Genomic DNA, 17,643 nt, shown 5'->3' with positions numbered 1-17,643 from the left:
ACTGTGAATACTGTAAACTGTTAAGGGGTGGGGAGGGTGGGGGGGGGGGGGTGAAATGCTATTTCATGCATACTGAGTTTTTTACACTGTTAAAGAGTTGGATTCCCATGCTAAACATGGACAAAGTTTCAAAAATTAAGTTGTACGTTTGAAGGAGTATTTCTGTTCCAAAAATACTCCGTTTTGTCACAAGTTTCGAAAAGTTTTTTTTCGAGTATGGCTCTGTGTGACGTTAGATGGAGTGGAATTTCCTTATATCGGTCCTGAGGGCACGTCTGCTGGAAGAGCGCGCGCTCCCGTATAGCAGAGCAGAGAGAGGCTGTGCACAGACAATCACTTATCAGAGCGAGAGCGTCACGAAATGTCACAAAAGGAGTTTTTTTGGTTGCCAGGGCAAGACAACCCTCCACAGATTACCAAAAAAAAAAAAAAAGCAGCATTAAGGGACCAGTGGATGGAGTTTATTTTTACAGAGCATCAACGGAATTGTGCAAGTGTTTGTATTTGTTCCCTGCATTTCGCAGATGCTTGTTTTACAAACAAGGCCCAGTTTGACGACGGATTTGCGTATCGTTTATTTCTTAAGGATGATGCAATCCCAACGAAAAAGGGTCACGATCGTGTGTTGGAACCGCAGGTGGTGAGTAAAACTGCTTCAAATATCTCTGCCTCCTTGTTAGTGCGTCTGCCTCCCATGCAGGAGACCTGGGTTCGAGCCCCGCTCGGAGCGAGTCGTTGCTGCTGCTGCTCTTGTTCAGTTTCAGCCTCGGGATCTGATTCTGGATCATAAATAAACGGCTGAATCTGAGTGTCAGCCATGGTTTGTTTTGGATGTTTTTTTCCTCACTGTAATGTCACAGTTTCCAAATGCTCTCAACGCAAAAGCCTACTGGCGCTCGTGATTCTTTAGGTCCGCCCACACGTCACGCCTCCAGCCGGTCGTGTTTTTCCAAGAAAAATCGGTACAGACTATCTTTTTCTTATGAATATAATAAAACTAAAGACTTTTTGGAGTTATGAAGGATGCAGTACTACTCTATAGGTACTCAAGATTAACAGGATATTGAGTGAAAAACGAGCATTTCACCCCCCCTTTAATATGAAAAATTTAAATAATGTGTGTGGTGTGAAGCAGGCTTTATACATTGATGGTGAGAATCCAAGCTTGAAATCTGTCAGTAGAAAATGAAAGAAGAAGAGAATAACAAAATAAAAAAGGACAGAGAAAGAAAATAATAATTAAAAAAAGATGGTGAAAAGAGAAAATGAAAGAAAGATACAATAAAAAAGAAAATACAAATTAACATTTTCCAATTTGATTCCTGTCATTATAGAGAGCAGATCCTTCCTGTTAGAATCAATCCAAAAAATCCTCTGGCTATCATTTTCGCATCCCAGAAACACTAGCACACTTCACTCACACACACACAGTCTGTCAAAAGAAAATGACAAAGGACGGCATGAACACAGCTCAATAGCTCGAAGCCCCACAGGCTATAAGACGAAAGAAATGACCGTGGTGAGGCCCCTACAAAGCTTATGCAGTCAGCATTTTTCTGTCAACGTAGGCGAATCCTGTTTCCCCGCCAGGAGCTGATGGCAATAGAAGATGAAGACAAAGAATGAAATGTGTCAGTGAAATTCCAGCAAGATACATGTCAACAGCTATTTCTGCTTTTGAAATGCTAGCCTGTCTTCAGGTCACCAGTGCCACAATATTAAGACATACATGTAATGTGACATGAGCTGTTCATATCTCAAACACTTAACCAAAAACGAACACCTGTCTAATGCATAAAACTGACTGTTATTGTTGACTGGTTATTGATTAAAGATACAATAAATGTATGCTTTTACAAAAGGTACTTGCTCCTTACTCTCTATCCGCTTCTGACTTACAGCAAACGCTATTACACATCAACACACTCAGCAGCAGCAGCAGTCCAGACTGGAGAGAGCAATTATCTGCCACTTCGGGAAGCCCATTCACACCGTCCTACAGGAAGACCTCTGACATACAGTGGAGGCAAACAAGCTCTGCGGATGGGCCACCCTCATAGCCCAAAACATTTGGTAGCTTTCCCCAGCAGATTCAGACACAGCGCTCATTAAGTAAAAACACCATCTTGACAACAAATTAAGAGGGCTTTTTTCCTTTTCATTTAGTAGACACCTTCTTTTCCAAATCTTTCCACTTTAACACTGTGAACGTGACACTCTTGTGAAGGAGGCTGTATAATACCCTTTTATTCTTTAAAATTGGGTTGAAAGAAAGAAAGAAGGAAAGAAAGAAAGAAATGCAGTTTTACATTTATATTATATTTATACAGTTTATAAAAAGCGTCTTGTATTGCATTTTAAATATGCATTCAGGACTGCTAATACAGGAGCGATGAGGATCTGATGACTGTAAATATTTGATCTGCCTTTGTTGCTGGGAAAAATATCAGCCTAATGTACCATCTTTGCATAGTGGGTTTTCACAATAATAACAAAAACTATGGGAATATTATGTCATCATACCCAAGTAAAAATTAAGTCAGCTGGAGAATCAAACATATATTACTGTTCAAAAGTTTGGGTTCTTTATGTTTAAAACAAATATCTTCTTTCAAAATGGTCAGCAGTGTTGCATTTGTTTGATCAAAAACACAGTAATGCCATCATTGTGAAATATTATAACAAAATTGAAATAGGTGTTTTCTGTTTTTATACATTTTGATATGCAAAGCTGAATTATCAGCAGATCCAGCATGATCCTTCAAAATTCATAACATGCTAATTTGCTGCTCAAAAAACATTTCTTACTATTATTAATACTGAAATGTGTTGTGTTGCTTAATGTTTTTGTGGATACTGTAATACTTTCCCCGCAAGATTCTTTGATGAATATTACATTAATTTAATTTTCATTTGGTGTGAAAATACATAGATTTTACAGAATGTATAAGATTTAAAGCTAAACATTGCACTGCAACAAATTCTGGTGTTGCAACTCACTATATGGATGTCTACACTACACATAATTTTAATTACCATTGATGAAAATGTCTGTATATTTTCAAAACCTCACTTATGGGAATATATTTCTATTTGTTGCTTATATTTTGGGAATATCTTTCAGCCTATATGAAGAATCGATGTGTCCTTATGTAAAAGGGCAAGGATCAATCCCCTAAACCTGGTAAATGACACCAGAATAAAAATAAACAGAATATAAATAAACGCAATCGACTGGTTCTTCAGAAGCATTTATATAAAGATTACTAAATCAATCCTTTACACATGAGAGCAAAGCATGACTCAGAATGACAGTGAATTTAAACCATTTCTTATTGTATATCATGTCAAACATTCAGAGCTTTATATAATGAGCCTATTGTGTATCAAATAAAAGTTTTGCTTGAATATTAATAAAGCTGAGAGTGTCTCCAGACATTACTATTCCCACATCGCTTCACATTGCTGAGTGTGTTACCTTTACACTTCTGATCAACACATTTCCTCCATATTAAAGGCTAATTACATCTTACTCGACTGTAATCTTCTCTTTTCATTAAACACACTCTGTTAATGCCATTATATCTTTAATAAAGCAGCAGTCTCATCATTTGTATATAATTACAAAGCAGCAACAGGGGATAATGAAAATTCTGTGTAGAAGCATTCTTAAGCGTAGAGGCCAAGCCTGAGGACAAAGACAATAGATGCGTTGGTGGAGCAGCATCAAGATCTCTTCAAACACTGGCAATTATTGAGAGGCTGTGGCAGGTTCAACATCATTAGAACAATCTATTTCAGGAATCTCAGAAATTGCTAGCAGCAATTCATATGTTCGTAACTGAATTCAGAGTTCAGTTAATGGGATCAGAACTTTTCAGTGCATGAAAATAAGCTGCACTAAAGATGTTAAAAACAAGACTCTCATTTTCCTCTGCAGCACCATAGGTGATGCGTAATCAACTAAATCAGTAAAAATTCAGCCGCTAAAAGATATTATCGAAAGGATAATGACCTTACTTTCACATGCTCTTTGGAAATTGAATCCAAACAGGGTGATCAGAACCCTGACACAAAGCAAAAGACTCTTGTATCACCCTGAAGGGGTTTATTTTGCCCTAATGACCGGGTGAATGTACATTATACCACTTCTCACCAAATAAATAAAGAAATTGACACAAAATATTGATTTGAGTTGAAATGATATGATTATGTGAGAAAAAAGAGACTGCAGAGTGATATGAGAAGCATTGAACTAGCCCATTGTAGGAAATTGGTTATCAGGGACAATAGTGAAATAAACAGTTTAGAGATCATTCCACAAAAATATTCAACTGCAGAAGGCCACAAATGACCAATCAGAATGGAGTATTCTAGTGCACTGTATAATAATTTTGCATAATGACCGCTAAACTTTATAATTTACAGTTGCCCCAGAAAGTCTATTTCCTATAGCTGTGGTAGTTTGTTGTATCTCATTACTCTACGGTCTATTTCCTCCCACATAATAAAATAATTTAGACCGAAATCAATATTTCATTTGCATTTCTTTATATATATAAGATAAGCAGCCATGTAATAAGTGGGATAATGCACAGACAGCCAGTTATTTTTGTAAAATAAGCCCCAGCAGGGTGAAGTGGTACCAAAATACACACACTTACCCCAACAATGTCCTCTAACATGTACTGCTTCCAGACGCGTCCGGTGTCACTGTACAGGAGCATGTAGGCACTGACCCAATCCGTGCTACCGTGACGACCTTGCGTGGCCACCGCTGTCACCTCCACTCGGTCCTGGAGGTCAACCTGCAGCCAGGGTGACTTGTCCATCAACTCTGGGCTCCACCCACCTCCTCCTAGAGAACCCCATAAGACCTCTGTCAATGTTTATCAAAACATTTTTCTATTTTGAGTGTCATATGATGTCCTTGCTGAAAGAAAAAATAATGGGAAAGGAAAATGGAAGCTTTAGCATAAGTTCTGCCAGGAAGACTCAATTGTTAGCGTCACCTATTACCTTTTCAATCGTCCAATCACGTTCTAATAATAGAAGTATAAAAGAACCTGTGCTTACACTTGTCTGAGTTTGCAGATGCTGAACACGTCACTCGCCACCACCCACCCCTCCACCACCAAGATTGGCTCCTCCCTCAACAATAACAAGCATCTTCTCTCCATCTCCCTTACCACCACAGGATGTTCTTCCCCTCCAACCATCCCACCACCACCAGGATGGTCCCTCCTAAAACGTCACGGGGGTCGGCTGCGCCCCTGCCTTCATCTTCAGGCAGGAAATACTGAATCCGTACCCTCGGACAGCTATTTACGAATGGGGCCTACGCCAAATACAAACATACAGCTTGCTGGGTCATAAATAAATGTATGAATTGTTTCAATATCTTCTCCGAGTCTTTCTGGTAGAACTGGCACTCGCTTTCATTTGAGCAAGTACATGAAACTATCAAAACTTCATTTCAATTTGGATTCTATTTGGTTTTATTTTCATAATGTGAGCTGCTGTCAATCAGTAGACGGCCTCCACTCCAAAACAGGCCAAAAAGCTTCAACCTCTTGACCTCGCTTAACATGTACAACATTCACTTTGGATCAGAGAGGGCTGCCAGCACCTGTGCTCTATATAAAGATGCATTTCTGCCTCCACAATCCTCCAGCTCACTGCATGGAGAAATTGGTCTGACTCAGGCAGAGAAGATCATTACTCAAGCACTACGGACACCACGGGAGCAGATCAGAGAAGAATCTTAAACAGGGGACCTCTCACTTGAAAAGTGCAGTATTTGAACAGAACCCCTAGAGAGAGGAATCATTTAGTTTGTTAAAGATGCATGCGGTTAAGGTTGGTCACAGTTATAAATAGCTCAGAGACATGCAGATGGGGTTGGTTATATATATATGGTTATGGTTATGGTTATATATATATATATATATATATATATATATATATATATATATATATATATATATATATATATATATATTAGTGCTGTCAATCGATTAAAAAAAATTAACTAATTAATCGCACAATTTTTTAAAATTAATCGCGATTAATCGCGATTAATCGCAATTAAAAGACTGAAACTTTTTGGATAGGTAAATGTAAAATGTAAATAATTAATGTAAACTCAAGACAAAGAAACTATTTAAATTCAAAATATGATTGTTTATTGGAATTTTTGTTTAACTTGTAACACAGATTTTCTCATGTAAACAACATACCTGCAATAAACCATCAATATCCTCCAAATTAACTGTTGGCTTGAAAGCCATATTTATTACAGAAATAAAAACACAGGCATGTAAGTACCATTTGAATTTCAAAACAATCAATGCCAATAAAAAACAAAAATGATTTCCATGTTGAATTCTAAGTGGACTGCAAAAAAATTCCAAAGTATAGTAATTGCCAGTGCCTTAAGTGGGCCGGTATGCACTGGTACCGCTACTTCCAAATATAGCTCTTGAGCGTACCGCAACCTCTCCGTGCACCCAGAACGTGCTTGTAGCGTACCGGTACGCTCATTTGGACATCTGTTTTAATAGAGGTTTTAATCTTTTACCTACACTGCCGATTTTCAGAGCGCCCTTCACAATGCAAGCTTCCTAATTCATCCCACCCAGAGCAGAAACTACATTACCCATTCACCCTTAAGTTATACAAGTGAATAGCGCATGTGTCGCTTTTCCCACTGTTAAGTGTCAACAACTCAACGTGGCCGGAGAAGGTGTGTGAAACTCGTTGTGAGTTATACTAAAGCAAAATCTTGAGTATTTATTGTCTGATAAACATTAAAAACTGTCTGCGGAGGTTGAGTCGTCCTGCAGCCCCCGCTGGCTGTTCATTGGCTGCAGCATCTTTTTTCTAAGTTCTAAAAAAATACCGTAGACGGCAAGGCACAAATTTAGATATTCATTTATCTAATTAATCTATAGCCTATGCACAAAGACAATATGATCTTTTTGTCCCCTTTTTGTTTTAAAGCTTGATGAAGAGAGAGAGCGCAAGTTGCTGCAGCTGCGAGGAGGACAGTGATGCACGCGCACAGGAGTGATTGACAGTTCGCGGCACTGTGTACAAAAAATACTCCGCTACACAATTATTTCGTTTTTTCGTTTAAGCTTATTAACGTTAGCGTTACAGAAATGTCTGATTTACGCACTGTTACAGTCATTGTTGTTGTTTTTTTAAACAATGACATTTGAGTTCATGATTTTAATGTTGCTGTTTCTTGTGGCAGACTGAAGAGTAACCCGGCAGAGTTTTATACTGAAACTTTCCGTCTAAAAGTCCTTCCTTGGTCTTATCCATATTTATTTGCACGTTGAACACACATAGGCCACAACTGGAAATAAAAAAAAACTGCAACCGCGTTAATTGTGTTATTTTTTTTTAACGCGTTAAATATTTCAAATTAATCGAATGCGTTAACGCGCTAATTTTGACAGCACTAATATATATATATATATATATATATATATATATATATATATATATATATATATATATATATATATATATATATATTTTTTTTTTTTTTTACTGCATTTATTTAATCTGAAATATTATCACAACGTAAAATAACTGTTTTCTATTTTAATACATTAATTATAATTCTCTGATGGTAAAGCTGAATTTTAAACAGCCATTGCTCCAATCGTCAGTGTCACATTCACATACATATAGTCTATTAAAGGTTAAAAGAGTTCATAAATAAAAGGCTCCTATAACACTAAGAAGGCTTAAATTTCCCAAGTGTAATTTATTTTGTCTCCTTAACTGACACACATGAATGAATTAACATGCAAAGTAGAACTTACCATCTCTTTTGTTTAATTTGGCAAAGTGCGCAGCCCGACTGTCTGAGAAATGTGAAGAGCTCTGAAAGGAAGTTGCAGGCAGAAGAGATGCCAGAGATCCATCACAACTGTCTGGATAACACAATAACAAAACAGACAAATATTAGCTAATGTGAAAACAAACCCCTCTACTTACGTATGTGTAGCAGATTTTCCTCAGACAAATCTTTTTCTGTTTAGATAGTCCTTCACACAGGTGAGATATCTTCACTAATAATGGTACCTTCAAATAATCCCGATAGTGTGGAAAATGATTTCATGGCAAATCCACATTTATGCACCTCTTTTCTTCATATCAAACCAAGTTGCAACATTTTGAGAGTTTGAGTAACTGAGAGAACTTTTTTCTTAATTTCAGATCTTGCAACATTCTATTACCTGAAGAACAAAAAAATAAAAAAATAAAAAATAAATAATTCTACTTACAGATCTAATCTGAAATTAAGCTTAGCAGTTATTTGAAAATAATTAAACAAATGCACACATGAAAGTTTAGCATTGACATGGTTTTACTTGTTTTGAATGTTGTATAATCGTTGTAATTATAAATAATAATAATAAAACTAATGTCTTCATGGTCAGAAGCCTAAAAATGAGATATAGAGAAAAATAGGTTTCTGGGTCAAGAAAGCAACCTCTGAAGGTTGTGTCTATGGTAACCGCAAAATATACCTCTATACTTTGGTAAAGTGTCATAATTAGGGTTAAAACTCAGTAGGGGTCTTGACTTTGCTGTTTGATGGAAAAGGTTATGCGATATATTATGATATTATGTGAATTTATTTTGCATTGCAAGCAAAGGCCTTGAGGCAGGAAGAAAGAGATATGAAGGGGTAACTGAATACCAATAATTACACATGGGATTTCTCGGTCTGCTCCCTACCAGAGTTGTATTCCACAAATGACAATCATCACTTGCTCTAAGCTCACAGGCTCTGATCTATACATTTTGAATATGTATAAGCAAAAAAAAAAAAAAAAAAAAAAAAAAAAAAAAAAAAAACACCACAGACAAATGCTGCATGCTCCAGATAACCCCTCTTTTTAAATTTAGGTGACATATGTTCAGCTATTACCCTCCTGCTAAGCACTAACCACTTTTGACCTTCATACATATGTGAAGTCGCTGCAGTGTCTGAATCTCTTCTTGTCATATTCTTATGTTCAAACTCTCTTGACTTTTGCAGGTTCTCAGTGATGAAACCCAAAAAAAAAAACACTTTTGTGAACAAAACCACTTTTGTGAAGGCTGCCATGAAACGTTAATCATTAAGGAATGAAAAGCAGACTCTACAAATCTGAGTTAGCATGAATTCTATCAGATGAAAGTAATAAACGTTCATCCATTTATGGGAATTCGAGTTTTAAGTAAGGCACGACATTGACATTTAACAGGAAAAAACTGTATTTGGCATTTATTATAAAGATGGCTATTATAGTCTCCATACACAGTAAGCAATTAAGGTGCATTCAGTTAATTTGGTGCTAATTGAAAAAGTTTTACACATTAGGAAACAAATTGATCTATTGTGAAGAGGATGGTGTACACTTGTATGAGATTTACTCATAATAATTTTTTAAGGGTTTTTATGTATGGTGCAGGTCACCAACACACCCCCCCCAACCCCCCTCTTTCACCATGTTTAATTGACATGTCTGTTTGTGTTTCACTAAACGTGAGAAGAAATCTTCACGCCTCTTGTAAAAAAAAGAAGTGTGCTTAAAGGTCCACTAAAGTGCCTTGAAACCAAAGATGTAAAATATATCCAAGACACTCCTGTAGTTTTGAATGTGAAAAAATGCAACACTCAATATGGCCTTTCTAACTAAGGAAGCCCCGCCTTCTGATTAAAAGAGCCAATTGAAAATTGGTTTAATGCTACTTCTACATTAATCCGAATACATTTGAGTTTTTGTTTTAAAACGCTTTTCATCCACATTAGCGTTTTCAAGCGTTTTCTAAAAGTTTCTCATCCATACTGGAACGTCGGAAAATGTCAAATCTTTTCTACTCAACAGTGCTGTTTCTAATACCAAGTCTGTCTAACAGTTCCTCTTCAGGAACTTGAGCTGCGTCAATGATGCTTTGGGGAACTCCTCCAGCGTGACGTCTCTGAATAACGTGTGTAATCAGTTTAATGGATGGGTGAGACGTCATAGGCGGGTGACGTCAGAGACCAAGAAGCACAAAAGCACGATAAAAGTATCGGTTTGTAAGTCTTATTTAGTGCTGTTTGTCCACTGATAAACTCCATTTGTCAAAGCTTCAATCAAGAGAAGTTTTGGGCGAGAGCAGTCAGCGTTCAGGCTGTTTTTTTTTTCTGCCAGCAAAAAAAAAAGTAGGGACACACGCAGCTCGTGTGTTGTCTGCTTGAGAGTGAAGCGTGCAGTGTCAGCTCTCAATGGAGTTGACGGTTGCGATGCGAGCGTTTTGCTTCACTCTCAGAAGGCTCTCTTTGAGGAGGGAGCCTTCACTGGCATTTCTTGCTGTGCCAGCCCCACTTTCGCCGAGGTGGAGCGGTGGTTGTGCTCGCGGGTTTCACTTTTGGATCTGCTGGAAGGAATGTAGACGGGCAAGTGCCTATCTTCTTCCTTAACCACCAGATCCAGCGCCTGCTCTCAGGGGTTCGGAAGCTCGCTGCTGCTGCATGCTCTCTCACCAGGCACACTCCGAGGAGTGTGTCCATGCATGCGATTTTGCTGTTGCAGTTGCGCTGCTGCTGAGGCACGGGTCCTGCAGCCGGTACTTCACTGTTTCCGAGGAAGGATGAGGTGTTGTGTCCTTTTTAAGAACTGCACTTTTTGAACCTTTCAGTCAGGGGACTGAAGTTCAGCACGCTTGCACAGGCCAAGTCCGAGGAATGGTGTGTCACGATCTATCAAAAAGATGAACTAATCTCCATCCTTCTTCTTCGGAGGTTCCTGAGGTTTGCTTTTGGGGGCAAAAGCCTACCAATACGGATCTTCCTCTGGCCTTGCACTCTTACCCCACATTTTCACAACTCAACCACTTTAACAATTGGTTGAAATTAGCTCAATCAGAGCAGATGACGGTTCCGCCTTGATTGTTTAATTCTTGCTCAAATAAAAAAGCTGGGGTTAAGACTTAAAGCCAAGAAAAGTGTGCTTTCTCCAGTATAGAGAACCACTTATCTGGGTGGGGTGTAAGATTCGATCACAATGCAGGCACGTATGTCACCTGCTTGGATCGAGTTGATCCACACTGAAGTCGCGAGAGTGAGAGAAGTCACTCACTGTCAAGCAGTCTCGCAGATTGCTGGGTCTGATGGCTGCTGCGTCCAACGTGAATGTTATTGTCCTGCTGTACAGGAGACCCTTAGAGTTGTGGCTCAAGACCAAGGGGTTCTCCCCGAGGGAAAACCAACTTCGCATGCTAAAGGTCATGCGGTGGTGCCTACGTGCCTTAGACATATGGAGAAAACCTTGGTTCTTGTCTTAGGGCCCGGTGCTGCGAGCTCTTTGTCGCCGCATATGCTAGCGACTGATGCATCCCTCACCGGCTGGGGTGCGGTCATGGGTGGACACCCTGCCCACGATCTGGGGAATGGCTGCCATCTGACATGGCATATCATCTGCCTGAGGATGCTGGCCGTGCTTCAAGCACTACATTACTTTCTCCCAGACCTAAGAGGTCACCATGTGTTGCTGCGCACCGACAACACAGCAGTGGTCTCTTACATCAACCACCAAGGAGTTCTGTGCTCACGCTGTTTATACAAACTAGCATACCAGATCCTTGTGTGGTCCCAGGGTGAACTCCTGGTCAACTTCATATGGGAGCAGACATCCTGTTGAGGCAGGGGCCGAGGTCCAGGGAATGGCAGCTTCACACCGAGGTGATGAAGCAGAGTTGCAAAGGTTGGCCAGACTCGGGTGGATCTGTTTGCATCTCGAGAGACATTGCACTGTCCCCTCTGGATTCCTGTGACTCATCCAGTTCCACTGGGGCTGGACATCATGGTACAGACATGGCAGAGGCTTCATCTTTACGTTTTTCCCCTGACTGCTCTTCTCCCGGGAGTTCTGGCGAGAGTGCCCTGGGCCGGGTATGGTTCCTGGTGTGGTCTCTGAGGAGGCACAACTCTTAGCTTCCGGTCTCTCCACCGAGGTTGTTGAGACCATTTCTCCAATCCAGAGCTCCCTCAACGAGGAAACTGTATGCCTTGAAGTGGAAGCTTTTCACTTCTTGGTACGGAGACCGCCAGCTCAACCCAGTTAACTGCCCGGTTGGTACAGTGCTGGAGTTCTTGCAGGCAGGCTCTACGCAGGATTGACCCACTCCACCTTGAAGGTCTACTTGGCGGCCATGGCGGCCTACCGCTCCCCTTTTGATGGCCAGTCAGTGGGCAGAAACACTCTGGTTACATGTTTCCTCCATGGTTCACTGAGGCTCCGGCCAGAAGAAGCTTATGCTGAGAGGTGATCAGGATGCTATCCTAAGCCTCAAGTCCTCTGATCTCCCCTCTCTTGGAGGTTTAGACTCTTCCACACTAGGCAGAGATTTGAAAGTCTGGCGGCGTGGGCATTTTCGTTCCCCAAAGCATCATCGATGCAGCTTGAGTTCCTGAAGAGGAATGTCTAAGGATACGTATGTAACCCTGGTTCCTCGAGGGAATGAGACGCTGCGTCGCAGTGCCACACTTCCGGCATCTCTGGCTGGCGCTTGCTTCATCCTCTGAGGCTGGCTGCCGGCTTCGCCACTCGTGCTTTTATGCTTCCTGGTCTCTGACATCACCCGCCTATGATGTCTCGCCCATCCATTGGACTGATTACACACGTCATTCAGAGACGTCACCCCAATTCCCCAAAGCATCATCGACGCAGCATCTCTTTCCGTAACCTTAGATGTTTTTCCTCCTAATTTCACCCATTTTGCTATAAAATATAGCATTCTGCGAAGAAATCAAATGGGTCAAATATGTTTTGTGGTCTGTGCCAGCTTACGCATATGATCCGTTCTGTGCTATCTTGTCTCTGGACCCGATCAGACTGTGTGTGCGCTGCAGTGGTTTGCATGACAATGTGTAACAAGACTTCATTCACATCAATCAAATTCACATTTACATTGGGGCTGCTCGATTATGGCAAAAATAATAATCTCGATTATTTTGGTCAATATTGTAATCACAAATATTTAACACGATTATGAGTGGGGCACATGACCACAAGATAGCAATATATATATATATATATATATATATATATATATATATATATATATATATATATATATATATATATATATATATATATATATATAATATATATTTTTTAAAATATATATTTTTTATAATATATATTTTTTAAAATAAGGTTGCTATGACATCTACAGTTTAGAGACCAGCGGAATTGCACAATTTTCAATACCAAAGCAGAATACTATGGTTACTAATATTAGTTAAAAAATATATATATCCTAAAATATTATTGAAAATAGTTAGACTAAAAAATTTTACTTTAAAGAACAAGCAGTGCTTTAAATTGTATGCAAGTCCAAAGTATTAATTTGACAGCTCACTACAGATATGGAATAATTTAATTTAATAATAAATTGTTGATTAATATTAATCACAGTCTACAGCAGGAAATGCCTGTTGTCACTTTAAGATCTGCATGGATCCAATTTACTGTTACACACATATTTTCATTCTCAACTGTTTACATTCACTTAATAATAATCACCTAGAGCCGCATTTTGACACTTTTTTGCCTGTATTTGACCACTTATGGATGCACCTCAAGCTGAAAGATTAATTTATACATGTCTGAATTCTGTTCCGTGTCGGAGTGCATTATCTTTCACGCGTTTAAAAACATGAATGAATCTAATCAAGCACGTCCCATTTTGCAAAAGTAAAGTAATATGACAGCAAAAGCGCACTGCTAGAAAGGGAGCAGAATAGGGTGCAATAATCATATTTTTTCAATTACTGTATTTTCATAGTCATTGGAGGCCGAATTCTAAACTGTATTTCGAGGAACTTCACAGCTCAAATTTAATCGATCCTGTCCCCTGTAGTGCACCCTGTGCCATTCACCATAATTCACCACATAAACAGTGGTATGGCATATGCAAGATGGAAAGATTGATGACAGAGAAAATCCAAGAGGTAATGCCCATGTAAGGGAAACAGGTCAATTTAGCTCAAAGGGAATCATTTAAGATTTTAAAGGGAATTTGAACAGAATCACTGTTTCACGGCTGCTCACGGAGACGCGCCTGCGGTTCAGTGAACGAGCCGTTTCACATCAAATCTGCGCTGGATACTAATATCCAAACTATAGTGAAAACACTATCAATTAGCACAGTAACAAGATCGACAGTTTAAGACATTAACTTGTAAGCACAAAACACAAGATACTTCTCTTTTCAATATGAATAAGGCTTTATTAGATAAATCTAAGACATATAAACTAATCTAACACATAAACTCACGCACACACACATTCACACAAGTTGCAGGAAGGTCGAAAGTTAGGGAAAGATGAGTTTAAGAGAATGGAAATATGGAATCCCAAGTTAACAGCAATACGTTAAATTGCATAGACATGAACAACCATCAATCACGTAATTAGCGCTCGCATTGAGTTCCTCAATGGGGTTAAAATTATATTAGATACACCAGTAAAGGTCACAGTCTGGAGGTAAAGTTACTTGCATCTCCTGTGAAGAAGGAGCCTCGGTGAAAGGGCTATCCCGAGGTCGTTGATTGGCTGGAAGTTCAGTCTCTGAAGTGACGTCTTGGGAAGCCCGTGGTTGTTGGGCGTTGGCTGAAAGTGCAGAGTCGTGTTCGCTGGTTGAAGTTGAATGGACGTTACAAAACTTAACTCAGAACACGAAACTCTCAAACGGAAAAGAAAAGAAATAAAGTTTGACGAGACTAGGTTGTGTTCCTTCTCATAGTAGCAGCAGGCAGGCACGCTGGAACCGCGCTCAAAGAACAATGATGACTACCGCATGGCTAGATGCTACAAGCTAAAGCTAGGTAGCAAAGCTACAAGCTAAGAGCAGGCATGACTGATAGCACGAGCAAGGCTGGAACTAAAAGCCGACATGGCTAATAGCAGCAGCTAGACCAGAACTAAAAGCAGACTAAAAGCCGACATGGCTAATAGCAGCAGGCAGACTAGAACTAAAAGCAAGGCATGACTAAAAACGAAATTACATCGTGTCCAAAGTATTTAAAACTTCCTGTTGGCCACCCCTCAAATGTTGCCTTGACCAATCAGATATGTTCTTGAGTCTTGGGTATCATAAATCATTTGTTTATCTTACCAAGCATGTGGTTCTTGCCTCACAGGGTCTAATTTTGGACATGATTCCTATAACATGATTATGATATATTTTACAAATAAATGATTGTCAGGACAATATCAAGCAAGAAAATGCGATTATTTGAATACTAGACATGACTAGGTATCCTATAGTTATCAAAAGACATACACAATAAGTGATTATACATGATAGTCAAATGTGTGGGTTACACATAAATGAATATGGAGTTAAGCAATGGAATGATTCATTCATAAGTCTTTTTTGAGTTCATTCTGGTCCATATATAATGTATAAAAAGGGTTTCTTTGCCATTCTCTGGCAAAGGACTTTTCTGTGAAGACAAAGGTTTAAAGCCCTTCCCCCTTAGGAATTTCAGTCTGGTTTCACTGGCTGGGGGGGGAAGTCAATGCAAGTATTTAACTTGATCTCCTGGGTTTACATGTGATGTCCAGCGTTGCATTCCAATCACGAACAATAAATTTGACAATCTCTTCTTTGAATTAAAATTGTCAATAATTGTTCTATTGGTGTTAATGTTGAAAGCTGTTGTGTGAACAAGTTGGTTGGTTGGTTATCTTGTTTGGTTCCTGTGGCACTAGAACTGATTTATGACTTCCTGAGGAATTCAGCTCATGTTTCAATGCACACAGCTCTGATAGACTCTTTGATTTGTCTGATTTGACTCATTTCTGCTACATATATCCCCCTTTCGATCGGCGAGGTGTTTAGGTGAAGACATCGTCGATCGCTGGAGAAACAAAGGCAGAAGAAGCAGACAAACACAGCAAACAGCAAGACAACACCTCCATGACAGTTACTGTACTGGTGCAGGCATCAGGTTATTTAGGTACACGTGGTTAAGTTCAATTAGTCAATGTAGTTTAGCACATTGAGGATAGTTTAGATGGTCTTGGAAATTGTTTTTATTTTGATTCATCAATCAAATTTGTGGTTAACTTTGTTTGGTTCTTCTAGGTTGTCTTACTTTACATGTTTACCATTAGTTTTCTAGTAATTTCATTTTCAATTCAATGGATTGACCTATCATGCATGGAGCTCTCTGGCTTCCATTCAGTTTAGAGTGGCTGGCGGATATTAGGTGTTGCGAGTCAATCCTAATATCAGACCTTCGACCCTCGCAGGGTGTCTAGGCGTTTCACCTACTCAGGAAAGAGGGGAAGGAGAAGGATAGGTAAAAGAAGAACAAAACAAAACAAGGCTGCTGTGGTTTTTTTTAGCATGTGTTACAACTACTATTGAGCTAGGATGTCAGGTGCAGCTAGTGTGTCGTGAACCTTAACTTAGTGTCAGGTGTTCTACCTATTGTGAGGATGGCTGCACGTTTCTACATGGTGGGTATGTGTAACTTTGTTACGCTAAAAGTTGGATATTCTACCTGTGGGAAGAATATGTTTGTTGACTGTGTTATCAGTAGATGTGTTTACCTCTGGGTGTAGGTAATGTTGTGTGTTACTGGTGTAGTGCATGTGTGGTCAGATCTGTTCAAGTCTGTGTTGTCTCCCCCTTTTTCTAGCATGTCACTGAAGACTGGCTCTCAGCATCCTTGGCTTGGATGAGGGCGTGTCCATGGTCTAATGAGGGTCAGTCCAGCAAGACAGGAAGTTCTTTAGCAGACAGTCGGAGGCAGTTTGGCATGGCTGTGTGAAGCTGAGTTGCAAAACTTGTCTCCTATGTTGCATTCTTCTTGTGATGCCTTCTGGCTGTAGCAGACTTTCTGACCTTCTGTGCTCTGGTGGTTGCTGTTGCACAGACAGGGAATGTGGTACTTGGAGTTGGAGTTCATTTGACAGTTTGTTAGTGACTGAGGTGATGTCCTTTAGTACCTCAGATTTTTCATCAACAGTTGGCCGTGAAAGACTTGTTCATTCTGGGTTGTTGTTGAACAGGTGCTTGTCATCTCTGATGTGGTGCACCAGGTGATCACCGGCCTTCCGTTCTGTCGCTGGTCACAGCGAGCATGACTCAACTTTGTGGTCATATGCATGTAAATTGTCTTGAAGGAACTCTCTTAGTTGTTCCATGACTTGTTCCGTGTCTTCTAATGGTAAGCGGTTATGTTCTTGTGAGTACTCAGCACTGTGCATGTCTGAGTGGTGCTGAGGTGGGTTTTGTTGTCGCTTACCCACACGAGTTGCTCTTGGATGAGTCAGGTGATTACCTTTGGAAATCTGGTTAGGTTTCCAGATGTTATCCTTTTGGTTTCTTGAGAAGCGTGGCTGGTCCCATGGATTTTTCCAGCAGTTGGGCTGAAAGCGGTCGTGGATATGGGCGTCACGTTCTCTGTGCTCTTGATGGAAGACTCTGGTGTTGTGATGCCACTGGGTGTCGTCCAGTGCAAGGCTTGAGTCTTTGTTGACAGAGTTCAAGAGTGTGGATGTTTTGTTACCTTTCTTTGAGGCCAACTTCTGCTTGTTATAGGCCTTCTGTGTTAGGTCACGCAACTGTTGG

The 17,643-nt window shown here is 39.9% G+C and overlaps 1 protein-coding gene across 1 annotated transcript in view; it reads right to left on the bottom strand.

Annotated features, from left to right (window-relative positions):
• The window catches only part of LOC113053821 (contactin-associated protein-like 5), a 45,105-nt gene extending 35,070 nt beyond the window's left edge, over positions 1–10,035 (bottom strand). The window contains exons 1-3 of the mRNA XM_026219059.1: positions 9,926–10,035; positions 7,839–7,945; positions 4,665–4,858 (exon numbers count right to left, since the gene is read on the bottom strand). Of these exons, the coding sequence (XP_026074844.1) occupies positions 4,665–4,858; positions 7,839–7,945; positions 9,926–10,035 (411 nt within the window). The remainder of the gene's footprint in view (positions 1–4,664; positions 4,859–7,838; positions 7,946–9,925) is intronic.
• Positions 10,036–17,643: the final 7,608 nt, after the last annotated feature.

Source organism: Carassius auratus, chromosome 34 (assembly GCF_003368295.1).
Source record: "Carassius auratus strain Wakin chromosome 34, ASM336829v1, whole genome shotgun sequence".
Lineage (NCBI taxonomy): Eukaryota > Metazoa > Chordata > Actinopteri > Cypriniformes > Cyprinidae > Carassius > Carassius auratus.
The sequence above is the reverse complement of the archived record's forward strand: the minus strand, read 5'-3'. Positions and strand labels throughout refer to the sequence as shown.